The sequence below is a fragment of the Nannospalax galili genome, unplaced genomic scaffold (assembly GCF_000622305.1).
Source record: "Nannospalax galili isolate Female #2095 unplaced genomic scaffold, S.galili_v1.0 scaffold2241, whole genome shotgun sequence".
NCBI classification, from domain to species: Eukaryota; Metazoa; Chordata; class Mammalia; order Rodentia; family Spalacidae; genus Nannospalax; species Nannospalax galili.
In genome coordinates, this window is record NW_008344288.1 from 135,426 (window position 1) to 147,325 (window position 11,900).

The window sequence follows — 11,900 nt, forward strand, 5'->3', positions numbered from 1 at the left end:
TATGTATGTGTGTATATGGGTATGGGTATGGGCACATGTGTGCAGGTGCCCATGGAGGCCAGAGGCATCAAATCTTCCTAGAGCTGAAGTCACAGTGGTCGTGAGCTGCCTGATGTGAGTACTGGGAACTGAACTTGGGTCCTCTGCAAGAGCAGTACATGCTCTTAACCACTGAGCATCTCTCTAACCCCAAAGATTTTATTTTTATTTTATGTGTATGGATGTTTTGCCTGCACTAGCACAGAAGAGAGCATCAGATTCCTTTAAAATGGAGTTATAGATGGTTGTAAGCTGCCATGTAGGTGCTGGGAACTGAAAGAGCATCCAGTGCTCTTAACCATTGAGCCACATCTTTCCAGCACCTAAATATATAGTTTTTAATACATGAACATTTACAAGAGTACAATATATTGTATGTCCTTATAAACTTCATATTGTCCATAGGCTTTAACAGAGTGATAGCAAAAGAGTCTATGACACATAAAAAGTAAAACATAAGTGGCTTTAGGTCACATGGTGGTGATGTGGAGGGTGACCCTTAGGGGATTGGCCAGGCCTGGGACAGCTGCTCTTTACTGACTGGAGGAGACATCTCCATGTTCTAACACCTGGGCTGGCAGTCCCAGCATGTACCTCGAAGGCCAGTCCAGGAGTGCACCCGTTGTGGCACCTCCTGAAGTGTCTGGGTTTCCTGCTCTACCCAGTGGCAGGATCCTCATGACACCCCTAAAGAGTCAAAGCTAAGAAGACCGGCCCACTTCAGAGAGAGTATCTGAGGCCTGACTCTACCAAGAGAATTGTTACTTTAGGGTCAATAGCTTGGCAGCACTGAACACCTCACCCTCTTCTGCCTACCGCCCAAGGATTCTCTAGATTCCAAGGGGAAGTGCCAGGAACCAAATATAGCAAGTCACACTGTTGGCAGCACGACCAGTGTCAGAGGCATGAAAACTCCAAGGAAAGAAGACTTTCCAGCCCAACCTCCTCCAGGCCCAAGGGAGGGTGAGTGCCAACCTGGTAACCAGCTCCAGGGATGAGGCGCCCCCTTGTGGTCTGACCTCAGAAGTACAGTGAAGGTGGACCTACAGCTGACTTTGGAAACTCAGTCAGCCTCTACTTGCAGTTGCCTGGGAGGACCCTTCACCATCAGGCTGGTAGAAGGTCTTCCTTCTGACCCAAGCAGAGGTCCCACTTTGCTACGGCTTCTAAGAAGACTTGTCACCCTTCAAACTACAACAACCATCACAACAACTCCACACCTACCAGGACAGAAATCCGCCCCTCAATCAGTTCCAACTGGTTCTTGTCCACATGCCTTCCTCACCTTTGTGGCCACTAAACTCTGGACTTTTTTTTTCTTCTTCTTGAGACAGGGTCTCCCTGTAGCCCTAGCTGGTCTGAAACTTGTTATATAGACCAGGCTGGCCTCAATCTCAACAGAGATCCACCTGCCTCTGCCTCCCAAGTGCTGAGATTAAAGGCATGCCACCAAACCTGGCCATGCTTAAGTGCTGGATTTTTATTTATTTTTACTTTTATATATATACGAGTGTTTTGCCTGCATGTATATAAGTGTATTATGTGCATGAAATGCCCACAGAGGCCAGAAGAAGACATTGGATTCCCCTGGAACTGGAGTTAGAGATGGTCGTTAACCACTATGTGGGTGCTGAGAACCAAACCCGGGTCTTCTGCAAGAGTAGCCAATGCTCTTAACCACTGAGCCATCTCTCCAAGCCCCTAGCTCAGTGGTGGAACCTTTTTTTTTTGCTTATCATACCCAAGACTTTGGGTTCAACTCAAAACAGTCTCCTCTATCTATGGTAGATTCCTTCCCTTCCCTGCTCTCAAATACCAACCTTCGGGCTGGAGAGATGGCTCAATGGTTAAGAGCACTGGCTGTTCTTGCAGAGGACCAGTGTTCAGTTCCCAGCACCCACACAGGGGCTAACAACTGTCTGTAACTCTAGTTCCAGGGGATCTGACACCCTCTTCTGACCTCTGTGGGCACTGCATGACATGGGTGCACTTACAATGCATACAGGCAATACACTCATACACATAAAAAAAATCAAATACTGGTCTTCTGTAGGATCACATTCTCATTTGGGGACCTCAGTTAAGAGGTGGGGGACAATTGGCTTCATTTGGTACTCCCCACCTTGCTCACTTAATACCCTCATTGCCAGTTGAGGACCCTATAATCTCAGCAACCATACAGTTTTGTCAATCACTCTAGTGATTCATGGCCTCTAACAATCACTACCTCCAGCCTGCATTCCCTTCATGGTCCCAGGACTGGAACTTTCTATCTCTTGGTCATTGTTTCCAGGACTTCTGTACCATCCCAGAGCATGTCCCTGAGCTCCTGACATCCTGAAATCCTCCACCCTTACCCAATCTGGCACCCATCCATCTAATACTCAAGCCACAGCCAGGCATTAGTCTTATTGTCTCCTATTCTATGGTCCCTCATCCAATCTGCCACCTATTTCAAGGATTCACCTCTTTTTTTTTTCTTTATTTTTATTTTACGTATATGAGTGTTATGCCTGCATGTGTGTAAGTGCACTTGTGGAGTGCAGTGCCTGAGGAAGACAAAAGAGGGCGTTGGATCCCCCGGAATTGGAGTTACGGATGGTTATTAGCCACCATTTGGGTGCTGGGATTCCAACCAAGTCTTCTACAAGAAGAGCCAGTGCTCTTAACCACTGAGCCATCTCTCCAATCCTAAGGATTCACTTCTTTAAAAAAAAAAATCTCACTCAGGAAAGCCATGGAGATGGCTCAGTGAATAAAGCACTTACAGTACCAACTCAAAGTTTGTATCCCCAGCACCAAAGCTAGACAGGTGTAGAGATCTCCCTCCCAGTGCTTGGGAGGTGGAGGCAGGATCCCCAGGGCAAGCTGGCTGGCCAGACTAGCTGAATCAGTGAACTCCATGTTCAACCAGAGACCTTGTTTCAGTAAATAAAGTGGAGAGCAGGACTGGTCCTCTTGCAGAGGACCTGGGTTCGGTTCCCAGCACCCAAATAGCAGCTAACAATCAGCTGTAACTCCAGTTTCAGAGGATCCAACACCATCTTCTGGCCTCTGTGGGAAATGCATAAATGTGGTGCACTTACATACATGTAGGAAAAACACTCATACATATAAAATAAAAATAGTATATTAAAAATAGATAAAAATTATTATTTATTTATTTATTTAAAATTGGAGAGCAGGGGCTGGAGAGACAGCTCAGAAGTTAAGAACACTTGTTGTTCTTTCAGAGGACCCAGGTTCGATTCCCAGCACCCACATGGTAACTCCAGTAACCATCCATAACTCCAGTTCCAGGAGAATCCAACACCCTCTTCTGGCCTATGTAGGGCAATGCATGCATGAGGTGTACTTACATGCAGGCAAAACATACATAAAAAATAAAAATAATCAATAAAACATTTTTTTAATTGGAGCGCAATTGAGGAAAGCATCCAATGTCAACCTCTGGCCCCCACATACATGTACACACATATACACACACCTGCCCACACACATATGCACACCACACATATATGCACCATATGCATGCAAAAAAAAATTCTCAGCAAGAGAGTTGGAGAGAGAGCTCAGTCAGAAAAGTGTTTGCAGGGCTAGAAGGATGACTCAGCAGTTAATAGCACTGACTGCTCTTGCAAAGTACCCAGGTTAGGTTCCCAGCACTCTAGTTCCAGGAATTCCAACACCCTCTTCTAGTCCCCACCAGCATCGCACAACATGGGTGCACTTACGTACATGCAGGCAAAACACTCATACACATTAAATTACAATAAAAGTGCCACTGAAGGAAATAGATCCGAGTTTGATTTTTTTTTTTTTTTTTTTTTTTTGGTTTTTTTGAAACAGGGTCTCCTTGTAGTCCCAGCTGGCCTGGAACTCACTATGTAGACCAGGCTGGTCTTGAACTCACAGAGATTCGCCTGCCTCTGCCTCCCAAGTGCTGGGACTAAAGGTGTGTGCCACCACGCCTGGATCTGAGTTTGATCTTTAGCACCCATGTAAAAAGCCAAGCACAGAGCTAGAGCGAAGGTTGAGTGGTTAAGAGTGCATTCTGCTCTTGCAAAGGACCTGAGTTTGGTTCCTAGCTTCCACACTGGGTGGTTCACAACCACCTGTAACTCCAGTTCCAGGAGATAGGAGATCCAGTACCCCTTTCTGACCTCTGTGGGCACCCAGACACATGTATACATAGTCACACACAAATACATATATATACAAATACACTTTTTTAAAAGCCAGATGTAATGGCACAAGCTTGTAATCCCAACAACATTGGGGAGGTAGAGATAAGCAGATTCCTGGAGCTTGCTGTCCAGTCAGTCCAGCCTAATCTGTGAGCCTCAGATCCTAGTGAGAGTCCCTATCTCAATAAACAAGATGCATTTCTCTTGAGGAATGACAACCAAGATTGACCTCTGGCCTCCACGTGCACGTGCACATATGTGCCCACACACACACACACATATATATATGCATACATGCTTGCACATGTGCGTACACACAGAAATCTGAATCAGGTCAGGTGGTCATGCCTGTAATTCCAGCCCTTGGGAGGCAGCGGCAGGAGAATCATTGTACATTTGAGACCAGCTTGTGCTACATAATAAGACTGTCCCAAAACCATCAAACAAAAATCTCAATTTTATCTCTTTCTCCCTAGTTCTGTGGATACTGACCTGATTTCAGGTTCCCTTCATCCCTTACCCCAATTCCTCTCTGTCCCCTTGCATGTCTCCTCTACATGCACATGCACCTGTCTCCATACACACCCATACACACACATGCACATGAATATATATACACACACAGAAGTCCCAGAGTTCAGCACAGATCATGGCTCTCAGCCAGAGACCCATAGAATAATCCCAGAATTCTGGGCCTTCTAGGGCCAGAGCTCCTCAGCCTGGAGGGTGGGCTGGCATTAGGTATGTGAGGTGGGCCTGCAAAGGCACATATAAACCCTGAACTGAATCCCCTCCTCCCTCAGTTCCTAAATTTCCTCTATTAGAAGAGCCTGGGGAAGGGCTGGAGACTAAGGGAAGTGTTGTACACAGGACTGGCCAGGCTAGGGGCACTCCAAGGCAGCTGAGGGCAAGGAGATGGCTCTAGACCTAGATTGTTTTGATGAGGGATGAAAGCACAATCCAGCAGTCCTAATGGCCTCTGGGGGTCAGGAGAAGTAGGGTGGAAAACAGAGCCACCTCCCTGACACCGTCTCTCTCTCCATTCTGAGTAGATAGCCTTTGTTCCAGCCTCTGCTCTGTCTGGTTATCACCTCATGCCAAAGCCTTCCAGACCCTGGGTCTCCTTCACCATAGGAAAGACCCTTTCCAGCTGTACCATGTCCTAAATGCTGAATTAGATACTGAATGTGCTGTCAGGTTGAGAATCCAAGGACGGGAAGACTAACTGGCCAGAGAGCACTAAGAAGTGGGGAGTTTGGTATGGTTTGGATACAAAGCATTCCTCCAAAGGCTAGTGTTGAAGGCTTAGTCTCTGGCTGTTAACTGTACTGAGGTGAATGGATCAGGGGGGCCTGGATGGGGGAAGCAGGGAAAGTGTTTGAAGTGTCCATCTTGTCCTTACCATCTTCCTTTTACTCTCTGTTCTTCATGGCCACCAGGTCAGCAGCTCTGCTGCAGTATACCTTCTCCACCATGATGCGCTGCCTCAGCAGAGGCCCACAGTGATGAGACCAAGTAGCCATGGACTGAAACTTCTAAAACCATGATCCCAAGTAAATCTTTCCTCTTCTAAGTTGATTTGATCCCGTATTTTGCCAGTGGTGAAATGTAACTAACATAAGTACATTGCTGTCTGCCAGCATTCCACCCCACCCCAGTCCATCCCTGGCTTTCCTTATATACACACAGGCTGGCAACACTCAAGAACAGAAAAGAAGGTTTATTGAAAACTATATACAGTTGGTCCAGGTCCTACCACAGGCTACAATCTGGACCCATCCCTCTGGCACCTAGTGCAGTGTCTCAGCCCATGATGGGAAGTCAGGGCTGAGGCCCAGACCCACTGTGGATCTTTGTCTATGAATTGACAATTCTAAGCGGCCTGGAGGTGGCAGGCAAGGGACAGGAAATGGATCCCTAACCTGACCTAGTCACAGCCTGAAGAAGGGAACATTATTCTGAAGCTTGGGCCCAGAGGGCCCAGTGAGGTGTCCAGAAGTCCTGGCTGCTCTTCTTGTAGGAGGCCTTCCTGAACATGGGAGCAAAGAGCACTCCCTGCTGTCCCTTCCCATAGGCCAGACCCCATGGGCTTCAGAGGCTTGGCCTAGGGACACTGGGCACCCTTCCTCCCAAGACCAACTCAGGGTCCAGGACCAATAGTGCATCCCCAAGTTGAGATGATATTGGAGCGGTCACAGATAGGGCCCAGGCCAGAGCCTCTTAGATAGGGGTAGTATGAAGGGTCAGGGTGTCCCACTGTACGAATAGTCTGCTTTATTGTGCATCACCAGCCGGTCATCCACGAAGTAGAAGCTGTCAGACTGTGTCTCATATGGGTGACGGATCATCTCGCTGACTGCAAGAGAGGGCCAGTCACAGCAAAGGTCAGGAGCAGGCTACTAGAGAGACTTCAGCACATGGAGCAGGGGGAGGGGATCTGGACAACAGGGAAAGAAGAAGCATTTCAAAGAGTTCGTGGTTTCCCTCCTGGTGACATGGGAGTGGTGCCAGGTAGGAAAGTGACCCAGGATGGGAGAAAGGAGATAAGATCCACAAATCCACTCCCTCCCACACCCCTCTCTGCTGGGCCCTGAGTTTGGTCTCTATACATCCCTGATTGGCCCCACTCCCACAGACCCCTGCACACTCCACACACGCACTCAGCTCCTCAGAGAGAGGCGGGAAGTCATAAATGTGTTCACAGGTGTTCTTGCTGCTGGGGATGCAGAAGCCAAAGTGGAAGTCAAAGCTTTTGAGTAGCTGGTTGCGGAAGTAGTGCCTCTCAATCATGCGGAAGTTGTTGACAGGCTTATCTCCCACTGTGAACTCCACCCTGAGTAGGAAATAGAGCAGGGCTAAGAGCAGCCTTGATGCCAGCTAGTCAGCCAGCTCCAAGCAGACCACAGTCAAGAGGCTCAGGAAGGGTGGGGCCCACTCACCCTCATGCTCGCCCCAGTCCTCACCCTAGCCCAGTGACTTACGTGGCTCCCACCTGCCTCAGGCGTAGGAAGGCAGGTGTGAACTGATAGCGGACAAAGCGCCCTGCATTGGGGTCCAGGTCCCGCCGGTTGATGGGCAACCGTTCTGCAATGTACCCCAGCTGAGCTTAGTGGGCTTCAGGCTGGGGCCCTTGCCCCCTCTGACCCCTCCCCCACTAGGGCCTCTGTCTGAATTTTTCCAAATTCTCCACAAGATTCTGGTACATTCTGGCTGAATGGTGGCAACAAGAGAGGGTGATCTAGGTCAATAAGCCATCAATTTTAGAGGTTCCCACAACTACAGGATCATGGGAGGCCTTTTGGACTGCAGTTCCCAGGGAAGCCAGCAGACGGCAGGCTGGCTGGGGCCAAAGGAACAGGACTGTCCTCCCAAGATGTCCACTTGGAGAAACAGTGACAGAAAAAAGAAGAGGCCTGTTTGCCTATGGACTCTGCTCTGACTCTCCTAAAGCCCAAGGAGCCTGTAGAGCTCACTCCACAGTGCTTGGCCATCTCTCCCTGTCAATGGTCCACCCAGCCCTACTCACCTGAGGCAGGTGGCTTTTTGATTTCAAAGAGGACAGTGCCTGAGTCCATGTCCCGGATCTTGAACCTGATGAAGTCAATCTTGTAGATATTCTCCTCGGGGGAGCACAAGTAGTCTACGGAAGACAGGCAGCTGAACAAGGAAGGGACCCCAAAGCTCCTGCTGCCAGTTCAATTTCTATGGAACCCTACAGCTTTCTTTGATCATTATGGCTACTGCCCTCCAAAAAGAGGGAATTGTACCCCTGTTCAAGGGAAGTCTCCACAATGCAAAGGCCTGAATTCTGCTATGGGAATCTTCAGGGGATGAAAAGCCTCATCCTAGAGGCCTCCTGGGATCAGGGAAGGGGAAGGTGGAAGCCTGAGAAGGTTAGAGGACAAGGCCTCCTCTCCCTCTACCTTCCCTCCCACCCTGTAGTTGGGAGCCCTTATTTCATCCTCCGATCTACCAAGCTGGCTGTGCTCCTTTGGCCAACTAGACCTCCAGTATAGTGGGAGACTCGAGCATGAGGGGGAACCTCATTTCAAAGGGAGAGATGTATCTCTGGCTCTGGGGAGATACCGTCCTTCCCTGGAGTATGCCCCTCCCCACACACCTAGGCATGACATCTAGATGTGTCAGGCAAGGCTGATCTTGAGGGGACTTTCCCTGACATGGGTTGTACTGGGGCAGGATGACAACTTACCCCTTCCCTGGTCTTCTTTCCCCCAGCCCCTCCCCCCACTGTAAGCAGCTTATGCAAGCCCAGCTCCTTTAAACAGCTTAGCTGAGCTCTGCTGACTCAAGCCCAGAGTCCAGGCTATTGGGGGAGAGGAGGCCCTGAACAGGTCCTCTGCTGATCTCCCAACGGGAGGAAGTCTTAGCAAGCAGAGAGAATCCTCAGAGGTCATCTTTCTAGCCTTGGCTCTGAGCCACCCTCAGGAATAAAGCACTCCCTGGCCCTCAGAAAGAAAGCACAGGCCAAGCCAAGACTATGGCAAGCGCGGTAGCTCCAAGAGGGTAGAATGAGGTAAGGGGAGTCTGGCAGGAACAGCGCACACTGCTGGGGAGCTCACAGTCTGGCCCTCACTATTCTTTCTGCTGCTGTTTTTAAGTCAGGTTCTCATGTAGCCTAGGCCAACCTCATACTCACTGTGTAGCAGATGCTGGCCTTGAACTCCTACTCTCCCTGTCTTACAACAGCAACTACAGTGCTAGAGGAGGCCCTGGCAAGAAATAGGAAGGAGCAGAGAAGCGCTGTGGAGGCTTCAGTGCGTTCAGCCTGTACAGTACCACATCCTCCTCACTGACCCACAGAAGTCCGGAAGTCACCCTCCAGGCCCCTAGGCTACCTCCTATTCCTCTGTGGTTGGAAGAGGAAATGAATATACAGTCATGCTCTCTTCCCTAAGCCTTTTTCCTCCCCAAGTTTGAGGCATAAGGAGGGGAAGGGGGCAGAGCTAGAAGCAGGATCCTAGTTGCCCAACTCCTGGTAAAAGCCTCCCTTCTTCCCCTAGGCCCAACTTCGGGAGCCTTTCCTCTCACTGTGAACTTCGTATAATCTGAACCTAGTCTCTTGTACTGCAAACTCAACCTGTTAGACTCTCTGTCCTTAAAGGAAATGGAGGTCAGGACCTGCACAGGGCTTATAACGCTAAAGCCACTCCCTTCTGCCAGGGAAAAATGAGGCCTAGGGTCCAAGGTCAGGCCAGAGTAAGGTGCAGAGAGGCTGAGGGCTCAGAACCCAACAGCTCCCTTCCCTGCAGCCACAAATAGCTTCCTAAACTGGATTCAGGGCCTGGTAATCCAGGAACAGCAGACCTTAGATCCATGTGATTAGGGTCAGAAGATAGCAGGCAAGGGATGCCAGAGTAGAAAGTCCTGGGACTGTTTTCAACTCCTGCATAGGAAAAAGGCTCTCATAAAGCCCTTTATTCATTCTCTACAGACCTGAGTTCTAAAGGCCATCAATTTCCTCCAGATAAGGAGACAGGTGTTATGACTTCACCTGGAAGCCTCCTTAGTTGCAAAATAAGCCCCCAGTTACCCAAAACCCAGACAGGTGGGCCTGCCCTTCACCCCTAGAGCTAAACAGAATCATTAAGTGCTACTGTTACAAAACGCAGTCCACAGGCATCAACCTCTGCCTGGTCCAGGCCCCTCCCCTCCACTGATGCCTGCTTAGGCAAGGAAGCAAAGCACTCTGGAGGTCCAGCCAACAGGGCTGTTGCCTAGCTCCAGATGAGGAGGGAGGCCCCCAGGGACCCAAGAGACAGGCTCAGGCCTGCCATCCTGGTCCTTTCCACAGCTGTCTGGGAGCCCTACACTCTGCTGCTCCAGCAGCTCCAGGGGTTAGGTCCACTCCAGCACCTGTGTCCATCCCATATGGAGGAGCACAGAATTACTCTCACAAGGGGAGCCAGGGTAGGATATGGTGAACCACCCCTTCCAAGGTGGAGGGCCATGTCTCTCCAAATATCTCCCATTCCTTCCTCAAGGCTCAGCCAACCTTCAGCCTAGATGATCTCTAATCCTCCTTCACTGTGTCGACACCTGCTTCTGCCCTGAATGCCCAGTTACCTGTCTGCAGGCAGCCACTTTAAGCAGCCCCCTCAGGCCTCTAACTGCTGATAAGAGCCCTGTTGGCATAGCATGCACAGCATGCCAGGCACTGTCCAAAATCAGAACTCACTTTATTTTCACAATAACCTTATGAGGGATGTATTGTTATCCCCATTTTACAGATGAAAAAAACAGGCTCAGAGATGAAATTACATACCCAAGGTCACACAACCAATTATGGGGCAAAGCTGGGACTGTAACCCCCGGCAGCAGGGCTCAGAAACTCAACTAGCAGTGGAGAAAAGGATTCCCTTGATGAGAGAGCCCTGGAAAAAGAACAGGTGCCAGTCCAGACTTGGGGGCACTCACTTCCAAGACAGGGCCCGCAGCACCCTGCCCAATAATGTGCCTTGGGATGGCCCCAGCCCTCCTCAGGGAACCAGGGTGAAGGTAATAATGGTCAAGGAGACTTGAGGGTCTTCGGTTGCTTCCACCTAGCCTGTGAGTGGGCGCTGAACACAGACTCCACTCAGGCGCCCTGGGGTGACCGGCTTCAAAGGGTTCTCAAGATTCCACAGATGCAGCTGCCGCCCCACCTCCACCATGGGAAAAGGGGTGGGTCCCTCGAAAAGGAAGGAGAGGGCTGGAAATAAGCCCCTAAAAGGAGAGGGGCGCATCGAGGGACCAAGGAAGGAAAACAGATATCGCAGGCTTGGAGGCAGAGGGAGCATGGAGGGGACACGGACGAGGGGCACTGGGTGCGGAGGGGAGGGGGCGGGAGCCCGGGCTCCACGCCTCGTGGGCCCCCTCCGGTGCTCTCCCTCCAGCCCGCGGGTGGCGCTCCCTCGCCGGTGCTCACCGCCCGTGATCCGCTGCAGTCCCAGCACGTCGTCCGGCCCGATGGGTTGCTTGCCATGCAGCGGCCCCGGCCTGGGCCCCGGGCCTGGCTCGGGCTCCGACTCGGACCCAGATTCGGATTCCGCCCGGAGCTCCCGCGTGGGTTCCATGCTCCGGCCCGAGGCCCCTGGGGAGGGCTCCGCCCCCGGCCCGGCCCCGCCGCCGCCCTTCTTCACCTTCATGGCCTCGCGGGGCAGTGGATCGCCTGCTGCAACCACCGCCCGCTGCCAGAGCCGGCTGCAGCCGGGGGAAGGGGGAGAGTCAACGGCCCCGCCCCTTGCCGGGCCCAGGTGCCGCCCCGCCCCCAAGGCGGTCCCTCTGCAGGCCACGCCCACAGCCTAGCATGCCTGCGGTAAAGCTGCTTTGGGTCAGGATGGGGGTGGGGGGTGCGGGCGTGTGTGAGACTGGCTCTCCCTGGAATGTCAAGGTTCTTTTCAGCAATGTGGAGCATCCTATTTCTCCTCTATCTCTGGGTTTGAGCCACAAGGTCTTTAAGCCACAAACCCTGATGGCTTCTCAACCTGGTTCTAGCTCAACCTCTCACACCCACCCAGTTCTAAAGAACTTCCCTTCCTCTCAATTATTTGTATTTGTTCCTTGACTGTGCCCCAGAAAGTCAGCTCCATGAAAGCAGATAGTCTATTCTATACAACACAGAACTAGGAAAGTGCCCTTGCAGCCAGTATTTTCCTGTGTTGTACTGATAAATGA

The 11,900-nt window shown here is 50.9% G+C and overlaps 1 protein-coding gene across 2 annotated transcripts; it reads right to left on the reverse strand.

The window, feature by feature from the left end:
* Positions 1 to 5,926: 5,926 nt before the first annotated feature.
* Positions 5,927 to 11,454, reverse strand: Unc119 (unc-119 lipid binding chaperone). Of its 2 annotated transcripts, none has more exons than XM_008840591.2 (5): positions 11,152 to 11,454; positions 7,753 to 7,866; positions 7,208 to 7,310; positions 6,887 to 7,059; positions 5,927 to 6,663 (listed from the first exon to the last, which is right to left on the reverse strand). In XM_008840591.2, the coding sequence occupies exons 1-5, from the start codon at positions 11,369 to 11,371 to the stop codon at positions 6,626 to 6,628; spliced, it is 648 nt and encodes a 215-aa protein (XP_008838813.1). In that variant the 5' UTR covers positions 11,372 to 11,454; the 3' UTR covers positions 5,927 to 6,625. The 2 variants fall into 2 exon arrangements, with proteins under 2 accessions (XP_008838813.1, XP_008838812.1); XM_008840590.3 differs by having other exon boundaries at positions 5,927 to 6,582; positions 11,152 to 11,453.
* Between the last annotated feature and the right edge of the window lie 446 nt (positions 11,455 to 11,900).